The sequence below is a fragment of the Mustela putorius genome, unplaced genomic scaffold (genome assembly GCF_011764305.1).
Source record: "Mustela putorius furo isolate JIRA1106 unplaced genomic scaffold, ASM1176430v1.1 tig00000743_pilon_pilon_pilon, whole genome shotgun sequence".
NCBI classification, from domain to species: Eukaryota; Metazoa; Chordata; class Mammalia; order Carnivora; family Mustelidae; genus Mustela; species Mustela putorius.
In genome coordinates this window covers 5,761,827-5,776,884 of record NW_025421464.1, presented here as the reverse complement: position 1 = coordinate 5,776,884, position 15,058 = coordinate 5,761,827, and the positions used below count along the sequence as shown (strand labels likewise).

The window sequence follows — 15,058 nt, the reverse complement described above, 5'->3', positions numbered from 1 at the left end:
TGTCACCAGCACCTTCTCTGTGTTAGGGAGGAGAGCACAGAGGCTTAGAGGGGCTAATCTGGCAGGAAGGCAAAGTCTGGAAGGCCCACGGTGGAGGAGGAAGAGTCACACTCACCAGGTTTTGCTCACAGAGGCCCCGGAACTGCTGGAATTTCTGGGACATCAGTAGCTGGGCACTGCCCACAGCACTGAGGACTTTTCCTAAGACTGAGAAAGAGAAGGTGGAGACTGAGCAGAGCATAGCGTTTGTTGGGGGTAGAAGGCAGGATCAGGGCTTTTATCCCCTTGACCCCACTCAGGTTACCAATCATCATTTGGTGAATGGCATCTGGTCTTCATTTTACGCCCACTTTAATCAGCCCTTGTGAAAAATACAAACAATACAGATAAAGTGAGTGCCATGTCTTAGTTCCTACATATATTTTATGGCAATAGATTTGAAAATTTAGTTTAAATGGAAAAAATTTCCAGGAAAACCTAAATTATCTTAGAGTCAGGAAGAAACAGAAAATCTTATTAGACCAAAGCTGTTTTTAAAAAAAAAACTGAAGAGGTTAAAAATCTTCCCAGAAAAAGGAGCCAAGCTAAACTATGTAGTTTTACAGGTGATGTTCGATAAAACCTTTACAGAACAGAAAATCCCAGTATCATACATTGAGATTGTTCCAGAGAGTCCATAAACATAGGAAGTAACACTGCTCATTTCAGGAGCCCTGAGAATAAATAGGACATGCCAAGAACAGACCACTTTCATTTTGAACATAAATGTAAAAGTCTCATCAAATATAAGCAAATAGAATCCAACAGGAGAGTTAGCCATGAAGATCTCAGCCCAGGAATGTAAGGCTGATCTTTCACTAGTTGTGGTATAAAGACAGTACGATTTCTCAGCTGCCGTAGAATCACCAAAGCAAAACAGAGTAAAGAGGAAATCGACATTGAACTCTCCTGTGACAGAACTCGTCAGCACTGAGTGTGAAGTGGGCTGCCTGTCTGGATTGAGGTGTCAGTTTTGAGTTTTCCAAAGCAGCATGCCTTGAGGGGAGAAGCCAGTCATCTCTTACTTGAAATGAAAAGGGGATGTGGACTGCAGCAGGAGCTTTCCTGTGCCTGGTTCAGCACCAGGGGGTGGGGAGCTTTGCACTGTGAGGGGGGGAGAAGATGAGGCTGAACACAGCCCCCATTCCTGTGCTTTAGGAACTCCTGCCCACCTGGGATGCAGGCCTGGCCCCTCTCTCACACTGATCTACTTTATAAGAGCTCATCAAGGAAGAATTTTGCCTTATTTAGAAAGTAATTCAAAAGGAGCTAAACAGGGACGCCTGGGTTGCTCAGTTGGTTAAGCAGCTGCCTTCGGCTCAGGTCATGATCCCAAGCATCCTGGGATCGAGTCCCACATCGGGCTCCTTGCTCAGCAGCGAGCCTGCTTCTCCCTCTGCCTCTGCCTGCCATTCTGTCTGCCTGTGCTGGCTCTCTCTCCCTCTCTCTCTGAAGAATAAAAAAAAAAAAAAAAAAAAAAAAAAAAGGAGCTAAACAGATTACAGGCACAGCAAATGGCACACGAACATTCACCAGATAGTTCTTGCTAGAAAATGGTGGAAAGCCATGAATATATCAAGCGGTCATTCTAGGCTGGGATTGAGGTGCTCTGAGAAGAAAATGAGACAGTGGAGCTCAGAGCTAGCATGAGAGAAAAACCAGGCCATCGAAGAAACCAGGGCCACTGTGGGACAGCACAAAGAAGAAAACCTGCTATGGGGCCCCAGGACTAGGAGAAGAGGAGCAAAAAGGCTCCTGGTGCGAAATGCTTCAAATGCTTGGTAACAAAAAAAATTTTTTTTTTTTAAAGATTTTTATTTATTTGACAGACAGAGATCCCAAGTAGGCGGGGCGGGGGGAGTAGGCTGCCCTTTGAGCAGAGAGTCCAATGTGGGGCTCGATCCCAGGACCCTGAGATCATAACCTGAGGTGAAGGCAGAGGCTTTAACCTACTGAGCCAACCAGGCGCCCCACAAGATCTTTTTTCAAATAAATAACCTGCCAGGAATAAAATGAGCCACTCCTCACCCCCTTCTTAAGACAGGTAATGGAGACACTTGGTCTAGAGTGAAGTAGGAATAAAAGGAAAGGTGTCTTCTGAGAATTCCCAACCATAAGACTGCACTTGGGTACCTAATTTCTTAAGAAATAAAAGCAGCAACTAAATATGAAAGAAACTATCAAAAAAGAAAGGGGCTGAGAGACATTAAAGAGAGTGGGCCTCTGTGTACATGGGTCAGCTCTACAAGAAGAGAGCAGACATGATTTAGAACTTTCCAGAAATAGCTGACACCTGGTACTCAGGAGCCAAATGAATCCCAAGCAAATTCACATTGCCGGTAAAATACAAGACAGAGATGCTCCTAGAAAGCAGCCAAAGGGCAAGGAAAGATTAAAAACAATCTTTCTGCTAAAGAAATTAATTCAACAGCAAATTTCTCAACTACAACAATGGAAAAGTGTGGGGTGAGTTCCTTTGGGTGTAGTATTCTGTCATTCCAGAATGAGTGTGGATGGGGAAAGACAGAGTGCTGGAAAAACTATCTACAAGCAGAAGAATGAAGTTGCAAATCTACAACTACTATCTACAAGCAAATGAATGAAGTTCATTCATTAAGAATGAATCTATCTAATCTATAAAACTCTTAGATAAAAACAGCAAATCTTTATGACTTTGAACTGGGCAGTAGTTTAAGACTCCAGAAGTACAGGCAACAAAAGATAAATATGGCTTTAGTAAAATGGAAAATTTTTATGTAGCAAAGAATACTATGAAGAAAGTGGAATGACAACCCACCAAATGGGAAAATTGCTTGCAAATTACGTATCTAATAAAGGGTTAACATCCAGAACTCCTATAACCCCACAACAAAAATAATCCAATTAAAAAAGGAGCATGGAGCTGAACAGACATTTCCATATACACCAATGTTCAGTAAGTGTATCCTCAACATCACTAGCCATCAGGGAGCTGCAAATCAGAACCACAAGATATCACTTCACACCCACATTAGGATACCTGTTAATGAAATAAAACCATCAAAACCAAAAACCCAAAGTTTGCAAAGATGTGGGGAAACCAGAACCCTTGTGCCTCACTGGTGGGAATGTAAAATGGCACTACTGCTGCGGTCTGGCAGTTCACCTCAAAAAAAGTTAAACATCCATCCAGTTACCATATAACTAAAAAATTCTACTCCTAGGTATATACCCCCAAATAAATGAAAGCAGAGAGTAAACAGATTACCTGTATGCCAGTATTCATAGTGGCATTATCCACAGTAGTCAAAGGTGGAAGCCACCCAAGTCCTCAGCAATAGATGAATGGAGGGATGTCCGGGTGACTCAAGTGGTTGAGCGTCTGCTTTTGGCTTGGGTCATGATCCCAGAATCAACCCTTTCTGCTCAGCAGGGAGTCTGCTTCTCCCTCCCCACTCTTGTGCTCTCTCAGATAAATCAATAAAATGGTATATACATACATACAATGGAGTATTATTTAGCCATACAAGAGGAATAAGGTTTTCATATATAAACTCTTCATGATTAAAAACACAAAAATAGGGGTGCCTGGCTGGCTCAGTTGGTGGAATGTGCGACTTGATCTCAAAATTGTGATTTTGAGCTCCATGCTGTGTAGGGTTTACTTAAAAAACAAAACCATAAACATCTAAGTAACACACTGGTGAAAGGAATCACAGTGGCATTTGGAAATATTACATGTCCTAACTTGTTAGATATGGCTAAAGTAGTACTTAAAGAGATCCAGAGGTTTCAAAACATGTTTTCAGAGGCTGGAAAAAAATAAGTATCCAGTTTAAGACATTAGTGAAGGAACAATACAATGAATCCCAAAAGAGCAGAAATTTAATAAATAGACCAAGATATAATAGAGGATTAATAAAATTAATAAACCCTGGGACGCCTGGGTGGCTCAGTTGGTTAAGCAGCTGCCTTCGGCTCAGGTCATGATCCCAGCGTCCTGGGATCAAGTCCCGCAGCTTCCTTCCATAAAACCATGGCACCCAGGGACCCCTGTGGTTACTGGGTACTGAACCACGGCCCCTGTAAGTTCTGACCCCCTGAAAAAGCCTGTGAAATGTGGCTCCTTGCTCGGCGGGGAGCCTGCTTCTCCCTCTGCCTCCATCTGCCAGTGCTCGTTCTCACTCTCTCTGACAAATAAATAAAATCTTAAAAAAAAAAAATTAATAAACCCTGCCAGGCTGATCAAAATAAAAAGGAGGTAGGTGCAAACAAAAAAAGATTATGAATGGGAAAACAGCCATATGACATACCGTAGTAGAAAAGATACATTATTTTAAAAAGTTTTAAAATTATTTATTATTTATTATTTTTATTTTATTTTATTTTTTAGATTTTTATTTATTTGACAGAGATCACAAGTAGGCAGAGAGGGAGGCAGAGAGAGAGGAGGAAGCAGGCTCCCTGTTGAGCAGAGAGCCCAAAGTGGGGCTGGATCCCAGGACCCTGGGATCACGACCTGAGCCGAAGACAGAGGCTTAAACCACTGAGCCACCCAGGCGCCCCTTTTTTAACTTTTTAAAAAAGATTTTATTTATTTATTTTACAGACAGAGATCACAAGGAGGCAGAGAGGCAGGCAGAGAGAGAGGAAGGGAAGCAGGCTCCTCGCCAAGCAGAGAGCCTGATGCGGGGCTGGATCCCAGGATCCTGGGATCATGACCTGAGCTGAAGGCAGAGGCTTTAACCCACTGAGCCACCCAGGTGCCCCTAAAAGATTTCAAAGTAATCTCTACACTCAACATGGTGCTTGAACTCATGACCTCAAGATCAAGAGTTGTGTATTCCACCAACTGAGCCAGCCAGGTGCCCCTGGAAAAGACTTTTTCTTCTTCTTCTTTTTTTTTTAAGATTTTATTTATTCATCTGACAGAGATCACAAGGAGAGTAGAGAGCCAAGATAAGTTTTGAGTTTGAACCCCAAGTTGGGTGTAGAGATTATTATTATTTTTAAAATATTTTATTTATTTATTTGAGTGAGAGAGCATGAGCAAGGAGAAGGTCAGAAGGAGAAGCAGACTCCCCGTGAGCTGAGAGCCCAATGCGGTACTCGATCCCAGGACTCAAGGATCATGACCTGAGCTGAAGGCAGTCACTCAACCAACTGAGCTACCCAGGTGCCCCGGGTGTAGAGATTATTTAAAAAGAAAATCTTTAAAATATATGTGTGTGTGTGTGTGTGTTTGTGTATTTGTGTATTATTTTTTTAAGTTTATTTATTTAAGCAATCTCTATACCCAGTGTGGGGCTTGAACCCATGACCCTGAGACCAAAAGCGACGGACTGAGCCAGCCAGGTGTCCCCCCCCAAAACAGTAAAATATCTTTTTGATTTTTGGAGAAGGATGGGTTTTCTTAAGCTACAAAAAAAGTATAAATCATATGAGGAAAAGACTGATAACTTTACATTAAAATTAAGAATATGTTTACTTAGAAGTTACCATAAAGAAAGTAAAAAGACAAGTCACAAACTGGGTGAAGATATGGTCAGAAATGTTCATAATAATCCATAGCTTAATTCACACTTAATGGTTTAAGACTGAATAATTTCACCCTAAGATCAGGAGTGAGACAAAAGCAAGGGTGCCCAACTCTTGCCACGTGTAGGTAACACTGAAGCCAGGCCATTAGGCAAAAAATAAAAAGAAACCAGATTAGAAAGAAATAAAACTCTATTTTCAGATGAAATTATCTAGTACATAAGAAACCCTAAGGAATTTCCCCCTCCTCAAAATTTAGTAAGGTTGCAGCATACAAGATCAACATACAAAAATATATTGTCTTGCTATATACTAACAATAAACAATCTGAAAATGAGGTTAAGAAAACAATCCATTTACAACAGCATAAAGAATAAGATACTTAGAAATAAATTCAACAAAATAAATGTAAGATTTATATACTGAGAACTATAAAATACTATGAAAAGCTTTAAAAACTTAGGTAAATGAAAAGACAGCCCACGTGCATGGATTGGAAGACTTAACAGTAAGATGGCAATATTCCCCAAATCGAATTACGGATTTCACACAGTCCCTATCAAAATAAAATACCAGCTTTTTGGGGGGCAGAAATCGACAGTGTGATCCCAAAACTCATGGAAATGCAAGATCATAGTACATACTTTAGAACTTCCTTTAGTGAGAAGCTGAGAGCTGGCTATAAACTTGTTTTTTTTTTTTTAAAGATTTTATTTATTTATTTGACAGAGAGAGATCACAAGTAGGCAGAGAGGCAGGCAGAGAGAGAGAGAGGAGGAAGCAGGCTCCCTGCCGAGCAGAGAGCCCGATGCGGGACTCGATCCCGGGACGAGAGATCATGACCTGAGCCGAAGGCAGCGGCTTAACCCACTGAGCCACCCAGGTGCCCCTATAAACTTGTTTTATTTGTATTTTTATCTGAAGAACAAAGTTGGAAGACTCACACTTCCCAATTTCAAAACTTGCTTCAAAGTTATAGTAATCATGACAGTGTGGTACTGGCGTAAGTATACACATGTGCATCAATGCGAAGGAATAGAATTCAGAGTTTGGAAATGAATTCTTAACATTTATGGTCAGTTGATTTTTGACAAGCGTACCAAGAACTATTTACTGAGGAAGGAATAATCACTCGAACAAACGGTACTGGACAACTAGATATCTAAATATAAAAGATTGAGTGGGCTCATACCCATACATAAAAACTAACTCACAGACATAAATATAACAGATAAAATTATAAAATTCTTAGAAGCAAATAGGAGTAAATCTTAAAGATCCTGGATTAAGCAATGGTTTCTTTTTTTTTTTTTTTTTTTAAAGATTTTATTTGTTTATTTGACAGACAGATCACAAGTAGACAAGAGAGGTAGGCAGAGAGAGAGAGAGAGAGGAAAGCAGGCTCCCTGCTCAGCAGAGAGCCCGATGCGGGACTCGATCCCAGGACCCTGAGATCATGACCTGAGCTGAAGGCAGCGCCTTAACCCACTGAGCCACCCAGGTGCCCTAAGCAATGGTTTTTTAGACCTGACACCAAAATTGCAAGCAACCAGAAAACTGAAAAATGGATAAAGAAAATATAGTATATCCATACAATGGAATTTTATTCAGCAATTAGAAGGAACAAAATATCAATTTATGGGGGTGCCTGGGTGGCTCAGTGGGTTAAAGCCTCTGCCTTCGGCTCAGGTCATGATCCCAGAGTCCTAGGATTGAGCTCCGCATCGGGCTCTCTGCTTAGCGGGGAGCCTGCTTCCCCCTCTCTCTCTGCCTACCTGTGATCTCTGTCTGTCAAATAAATAAAATCTTAAAAAAAAAAATAAAAAAACAATTTATGTTATAACATGGATAAACCTCAAAAATATGCAAAATGAGGGGCGCCTGGGTGGCTCAGTGGGTTAAGCCGCTGCCTTCGGCTCAGGTCATGATCTCAGGGTCCTGGGATCGAGTCCCACATCGGCCTCTCTGCTCAGCAAGGAGTCTCCTTCTCTCTCTCTCTCTCTCTCTCTCTCTCTGCCTCTCCATCTACTTGTGATCTCTCTCTGTCGAATAAATAAATAAAATCTTAAAAATATATATATGCAAAATGAAAGAAGCTAGACACAAAAGACCACATATATTGTGATGCCATTTATATGAAAATATCTAGAATGGGAAAATCCACAGAGAAGAAAGCAGATTAGTGTTTGCCTGGGGTGGGAGGGCAGGGAAGAGAGGGGCCGGGAATGATGACTCCATGGGTACAAGGATTCTTTCTACTGTGATGAAAATGTTCTAAAATTAGGTGGTGATGATTGCATAGCTCCATGAATATAACAAAAACCACTGAACCGTATACTTTAAAGGGGTGAATTTTATGGTATGTAAACAGTATCTCAAAGCTGTTATAAAAGAATTATTCACAGATGAAAACCAGAAACAATTCAAGGGCTCATCAGTGGAGCAGAGAATAGTATATTCAATGGTGTAATGCTACTTAACAATGAGAAGAATATTTTCTAGGTACAGGCATTAACATGGATGTAGCTCAAAACTCAAACACAAGGTTGAATTAAAAAAGGCATTTATCAGGGCGCCTCAGGGCACCTGGGTGTCTCAGAGGGTTGAGCATCTGATTCTTGACCTCAGTTCAGGTCTTGATCTCAGGGTTGTGAGTTCAAGCCCTACTAAAAAAAAAAAAAAAAAAAGAAAGAAAGAAAAGAAAAGAGGAAAACAAGAAAAAAAAAGGGCAAGCCTCAGAAAAATAGGCATACCCTGTGCTTCTGCTAGTAGAAAATTCAGACACAGGCAAAACAAAACATTATATTCCTTAGGGTTACACATCTACGTATAAAGAAAAGCAAGAATGTAATTAACTTGAGGATAACAAATTTTAGGATAGTGCTTACTGCTACAGCAGAAGGAAGGTGATACCACTGGACTTAAAAGATGGTAACATTCTATTTATAAAAAAGGTGGTGGATACATGAGGATTCTTTTTGTCTTTACTCTGCTCTTTGCATGTATATAAAGAATAAGAAGAAGAATGAAAACAAAATAACTGAGTTAATGGTTCTCACTAAAGAAGTTCTAAAGGATATACTCAGAGGGTGCCTGGCTGACTCAGTTGGTAGAGTGTGCCACTCTTGATCTTGGGGTCGGGAGTTCAAGCCCCACATGGGGTATAGAGGTTACAAAAAAAAAAAAAAAAAAAAAGATGAATCTTAAAACAGATAAAGAATATACTCAGCAAAGAAAAGAATTCTCAAAGAAGGAAGATCTGAAATATAAGAAGGATGAGCAAAGAAAATGATAAACACAGATAAATATAAATACATACATGTATAAGTAATGATTCCTGTAATTATATAAGAATCATCAGTTGGGGGGGTTAACCATAAGAAAACAATTAGATAAATCATATCTAAAGTCCTTGTGTTGTCTGAGAGAAAGGTGAAGATGTTAAATAATTTAATGTTAAGATTTTAAGGGTTGAAAGAATAGCAGTGCAGTCTCTAACTCCTGTGGCCGTTACAGCTAATGGTCTCCAAAGTTTGTTTCTCTTTATCCCTCAGAAATAGCACCTGAGTTTTTTTTCTTCATGTCAAAGAGCAACTTTATTCAAATAAAGTAAAAATACAGAAATATTTTTTAGGCATGGTGTGAATTTTCCAGGAGAAAGTATTGTCAAATGGAAAACAGGGAAGGTTTGCACAAGATCAGAATCCTCTAACAAGCTACAGTAGAATTAGGATTCGAGTAAGGACTTATGTTGCAGCTTTGTAACGCACACATTCTGCTAAGCACAGCACAGGATTCTGAAAATAAGAGATGTATGGGGACCTTCGAGTTTTAACTGGGCACGTAGCAGCTTGGACCCAGGCATTCATTCCCTTGGCTACCCTTGAAATGAGCGATAACGTGGGTGGAAAAAGAAGTGTGTGCGGCTGCGCTGCCCTTGTGCTCTTCCGGTTCCTTTGCTGGCTGGAATGCACTTGGGACTTCTGGAATCCAGCAGCCACTCTGAACGATGAGATTTTTTGTTTTACAAAGATTTTATTTATTTATTTGAGAGAGAAGAGAGGATGAGTGCGAGCTGGGGGCAGAGGGACTCCACACTGGGTGCAGAGCCTGACAGGGGCTCGATCTCAGGACTCCAAGATGATGACCTAAGCTGAAAGCAGGAGTTGGACATTCAACCAACGGGACCACTCAGGTGCCCAGAATGATGAGATTTGGTGAGTGGAAGCCAATTCTACAACATCAAACCTTAGAAAAAGCAAGCCTGGGGCTCTAGCATTCCTATCTCAGACATACTTGAAAGATATAAAGTCTTGTTTTCAAACCACTTTTTCTTTCTTTTTAAGTTATTTGTATGCAAACTTAATACCAACTAATACAGCCTCAATACTAGGAAAGAGAAGTAGAAGAGGGGCATGTTAATCCAAAAGAAGACAAGAGAGGGGGGCACCTGGGTGGCTCAGTGGGTTAAGCCTTTGCCTTCAGCTTAGGTCATGATCTCAGGGTCCTGGGATCGAGCCCCGCATCGGGCTCTCTGCTCAGCAGGGAGCCTGCTTCCTCCTCTCTCTCTGCCTGCCTCTCCACCTACTTGTGATTTCTGTCAAATAAATAAATAAAATCTTAAAAAAAAAAAAAAAAAAGACAAGAGAGGAGAAAAAAATAGAACAGATACCACAAAATAACATGGTAGGAACAACCCTAAGTATATAGAAATCCCATTATAAATGGACTACATTGTCTACTTCTGAAGTAAAAATTAAGAGACTGGACAAAACTCAAAATATAGACATATGCTGATTATAGGAGACAGGACTACAGGGACAGTGAGAGAAAGGCTGAAAGTAACTGCACAGAAAGACGTGGTATATCAGACAGACCGCAGGACAGCTGTACAGAACTCACAACACACAAGACTTTAAAGCAGAACATAACATATATCCAGAGAAATAGAGTGGGTTACTATCCATTCATCAGGAATATCACAATCCTAAGCTCTGTTCCCCTCAAACACTCCCTGGAACTGCCTGTTTCCCACTGGGGCACTAACTCAGTTTCTTCTCACTCACCTAAGAACACCACCCGAACAGCTGTCCCCTTTCTCTCCAGCATAAGGAATTTTCCCTTCCTCACAGGTCATTCTCAACAACGTATAAACATGCCTTTATCACTGTTTACAAACAAAAGGAACAAAAAACTCCAGCCCTGTTCTCCGACATTATATCCCTTCATTTCTCTGTTCCCTGTACAGAAGAAGTCAGCCATAGGACTGTCTGTACTCACGGTCTCCAGTTACTTCTGTTTCCCTTGAACCCTTCTCCAGTCAGGCTGCCCCTGCACCCACCAGCCCCCTTTCACCACAATAGGCCATTTCTTGAAGGTCTCCGATAACCTTATGTTTCTAGATCTGACCTGTGGTGCCCAGCAGCAGCATCTGACACGGCAGTCTCTTCTCTTAAAAACTGTTCCGCTGCGTTCCGGCTGTCTTCTCTCCCATCTCACCCGTCACTCCTCCTTTCCTCCTGTATGGGGTGTCTCTCTCTACTCCCTAGGCTTTGCCCTCTCACTCCTCTCTTTCTTTCTTTCTTTTTTTTTTTTTTAAAGATTTTATTTATTCATTTGACAGAGAGAGATCACAAGTAGGCAGAGAGGCAGGCAGAGAGAGAGAGAGAGAGGAGGAAGCAGGCTCCCTGCTGAGCAGAGAGCCCGATGCGGGACTCGATCCCAGGACCCTGAGATCATGACCTGAGCCGAAGGCAGCGGCTTAACCCACTGAGCCACCCAGGCGCCCACACTCCTCTCTTTCTTTAAAAATTTATTTATTTTGGGGAGGGGAAAAGGAATGCACGTGTGAGTGGAGAGCGGGGCTGGAGTGAGAGAATCTCAAGCAGACTCCCCACTGAGCATAGAGCCCCATGTGGGGCTGTCTCTGACCAGGAGATCAACATCCGAGCTGAAACCACGAGTTGGACGCTTAGCGGACTAAGCCACGCAGTCGCCCTGCCATCTCATTTCTTTCTTTCTTTTTTTTTTAAAAAGATCTTATTTACTTACTTGACAGAGAGAGAGAGAGAGAGATCACAAGTAGGCAGAGAGGAGGCAGAGATAGAGGGGGAAGCAGGCTCCCCGCTGAGCAGAGTGCCCGATGCAGGGCTCGATCCCAGGACCCTGAGATCATGACCTGAGCCAAAGGCAGAGGCTTAACCCACTGAGCCACCCAGGTGCCCCATCATCTCATTTCTTTAAAAACATTTTTGTTCATCAGTATTTTATTATTATTATTTTTAAAGGTTTTATTTACTTATTTGAGAAAGAGAGAGCATGAGCCAGGGACAGAGGCAGATGGAGAGCGAGAGGCAGACCTCCCCACTGAGCAGGGAGCCCGATACGGGGCTCGATCCCAGGACTCGAGCCACCCAGATGTCCCCTGCCATCTCATTTCTGACCTTAACATGTACTCTGAGGACTACCTGTAGAATCTTAAAGCCTGGGGCTTTGCCAGTTTTGACTCCTTTTACTGTTTCATACTCAGTCTGTCAGGAAATCTAGCTCTGCCTTCCAGATGTATCCAGAACTGCGTCCTGTCTCAGAAGCGCTCCGTGGCCACCACTGTCTTGTCTTACCCAGACTGTGGTGACATCTTCCTCATTTCCCCACTTTCTACTTGTGCCCCGTACTTCTTTTGAACAGAGAAGCCAGATTCATCCTTTTTAAAAAAGAATGTCAAGCTGCAGCACTCAAAACTCTCCAGTGAGTTCTCCTCAGAGAGCAAAGCCAAGCCTTTCATGCCACCTCTGAGGCCCTCTGTGGTGTGGGGCACCGCCGCCCAACCCCATCTCCCACGTCCCACCTGCTGCTGCAGCCGCGCTGGCCGCTCCCTGGGCCTGCAGCCCCTCGGGCACGTGCCCACCCCCGGAGCTCTCCGTCCTGGCCACTGCCTCTGCCCTCCGATCTCCAGGACTGCTGCTGCCGATTCCCACCCCACCGTGTGTGGGACGGCCGCACTGCTCCCATCCCTCACCGTCCTGCTTCCTGTGCTGTTTTCTCTGTCACACATGTAAACATCGTCCATGCTGTTTGCTTATCTGGTTATTTTCTGTCTCTCCTCGTGAGAATGTAGGCCGCATGAGGGCAGGGGCTTGGTTTTGTTCACTGCCTTCTCACCAGAAGCCAGAAAAAGCGCCAGTAAATATTCACAGAATGAGGGAAGGTCGGGACCAGGGGAGGGGCATGGTGCTACTTTCTTCCTACAGTTCCACGGGGTCATGATGCTCTAGCAGTTAGCCAAGAGACTGAAATCTGATGCAAAATTGTCATTGTAGCAAATATTATTTATAATGTATCATAAGAGATGCATCAAAGAGAACAGAGTTATACAAAGTTGCTGCACATGAGTTCTATGTACAAATCTCAAAATAACTCATCAGAATATGCAGAATAGAAAACTGAGTGATTTTACTATTAAAAAAATCTAGATAGTACCAAAAAATAAGCCTAATAAAAATATGTCAAACCATCATGGAGCAATTCGTCACACCTGAAGAGAAGGATATAAAAGGGAGAGCTGGATAAACAGAGACAAAAGCTTTATTCATAGCTAAGAAGACTCAGTATTTTATAGGTATCAAGTATTCCCAAATTAATCTATAAATTCTCTTTCCAGGCAATGCTCCAGCAAATTTTTCCAAGGAATTTGCTATACTAATTCCAGAATTAGTATTGGACAAATGAAGATATATGTGAACTTTTTATTTCTGAACACAATAAGGAAGAGAGATTCACCCTACCAGATACCAAGGAATATTAAAAAGCTATGGCAGTTAATAGCTATTTTAATGTAGAAGTAGACAAAACAGCAGCAGAACAGAATAGAGCCTAGAAACACACCCCTGTGTATGTAAAATTTGGCAGCGGTTCTGTCTGACCAGTATCACTAATCAGTGAGGAAAGTAGTGACGTCAATAACCGACGTTGTGACAACTGGCTTTCTTTCTTTCTTTCTTTTTTTAAGATTTTCTTTTTTTATTTGAGAGAGAGAGACAGCAAGAGAGGGAACACAAGCAGGGGGAGAGGGAGAATCAGGCTTCCTGCTGAGCAAGGAGCCCCATGTGGGCCTTGATCCCAGGACCCTGGGACCATGACCTGAGCCGAAGGCAGACTGAGCCACCCAGCTGCCCCGACAACTGGCTTTCCAAATGAAAAAAACAAAAACAAAACCAAAAAACAACAAAATAAGATTGTAGAATGCATGACATGAACTGCAGATGAATTAAATACCTAAATATGAAAAAATGGAAAAAAACACCCCAACCAAATTTTGAAACCATGAAAAAAATCCCTATGTCATTTGGACACAGAAGGTGTTCTTAAGAATCAAAGGCGTGAAGGGGAACCCTCTACACTGTTGGTGGGAATGCAGGTTGGTGCGGCCACTCTGGAAAAGAGTATGGAGGTTCCTCAAAAAGTTGAAAATAGAGCTACCCTGCAAACCAGCAATTGCATTACTAGGTATTTACCCTAAAGATACAAATGTAGTGATCCGAAGGGGCACATGCACCTGAATGTTTATAGCAGCAATGTCCACAACAGCTAAACCATGGAAAGAACCTGGATGTCCATCAGCAGATGAATGGAAAAAGAAGATGTGGTATAGATATACAATGGGGTACTATGCAGCCATAAGAAGAAATGAAATCTTGCCATTTGCAACGGTGTGGATGGAACTAGAGGGTATTATGCTGAACAAAATAAGTCAATCAGAGATAGACAATTATCATATGATCTCTCCGAAATGAGGAATTTGAGAGGCAGGGCGGGGTGTCGTAGGGGTTAGGGAGGGAAAACATGAAACAAGATGGGATCAGGAGGGAGACAAACCACAAGAGACTCTTAATCTCATGAAACAAACTGAGGGTTGCTGGGGAGTGGGGGTGTAGGGATAGGGTGGTGGGGTTATGGACATTGGGGAGGGTATGTGATATCATGAGTGCTGTGAAATGTGTTAGCCTGATGATTCACAGACCTGTACCCCTGGGGCAAATAATACATCATATGTTAATTTTAAAAAGTTGCATTAAGTGTAAAAACATATGCTATTTCTCCATTAAAAAAAAAAAAAAAGGAATCAAAGGTGTGGGTGCCTGGGTGGCTCGGTTGTTAAGCTTCTGCCTTTAGCTCAGGTCATGATCCCAGCATCTTGGGATAGAGCCCCATGTCAGCAGGAAGCCTGTTTCTCCCTTTCCCACCCCCCCTGCTGTGTTCTTTCTATCTCTGCCTTTCTGTCAAATAAATAAATAAAATCTTTAAAAAAATAAAAAAAGAATCAAATCAGGTACATTCAGTACATCAAAAAGATTTACAACTTTTTAAGATATTATTTATTTGATAGACAGAGATCGCAAGTAGGCAGAGAGGCACACACAGAGAAAGAGGAAGGGAAGCAGGCTCCCTACCAAGCAGAGAGCTCGATGCGGGGCTCTATCCTAGGACCCTGGGATCATGACAT

The 15,058-nt window shown here is 42.1% G+C and overlaps 1 protein-coding gene and 1 long non-coding RNA gene across 6 annotated transcripts in view; one reads left to right on the top strand and one right to left on the bottom strand.

The window, feature by feature from the left end:
* Window positions 1-15,058, bottom strand: part of DLGAP4 (DLG associated protein 4) — a 136,483-nt gene that overhangs the window by 3,504 nt on the left and 117,921 nt on the right. For all 5 annotated transcript variants that reach the window (XM_004746498.3, XM_004746497.3, XM_004746499.2 and 2 more), the window contains one exon: window positions 116-207. In XM_004746498.3, coding sequence (XP_004746555.1) covers window positions 116-207 — 92 coding nt within the window. The remainder of the gene's footprint in view (window positions 1-115; window positions 208-15,058) is intronic.
* The window catches only part of LOC101676675, an 85,942-nt gene that overhangs the window by 42,881 nt on the left and 28,003 nt on the right, over window positions 1-15,058 (top strand). The gene's annotated exons all lie outside the window — the stretch shown is intronic.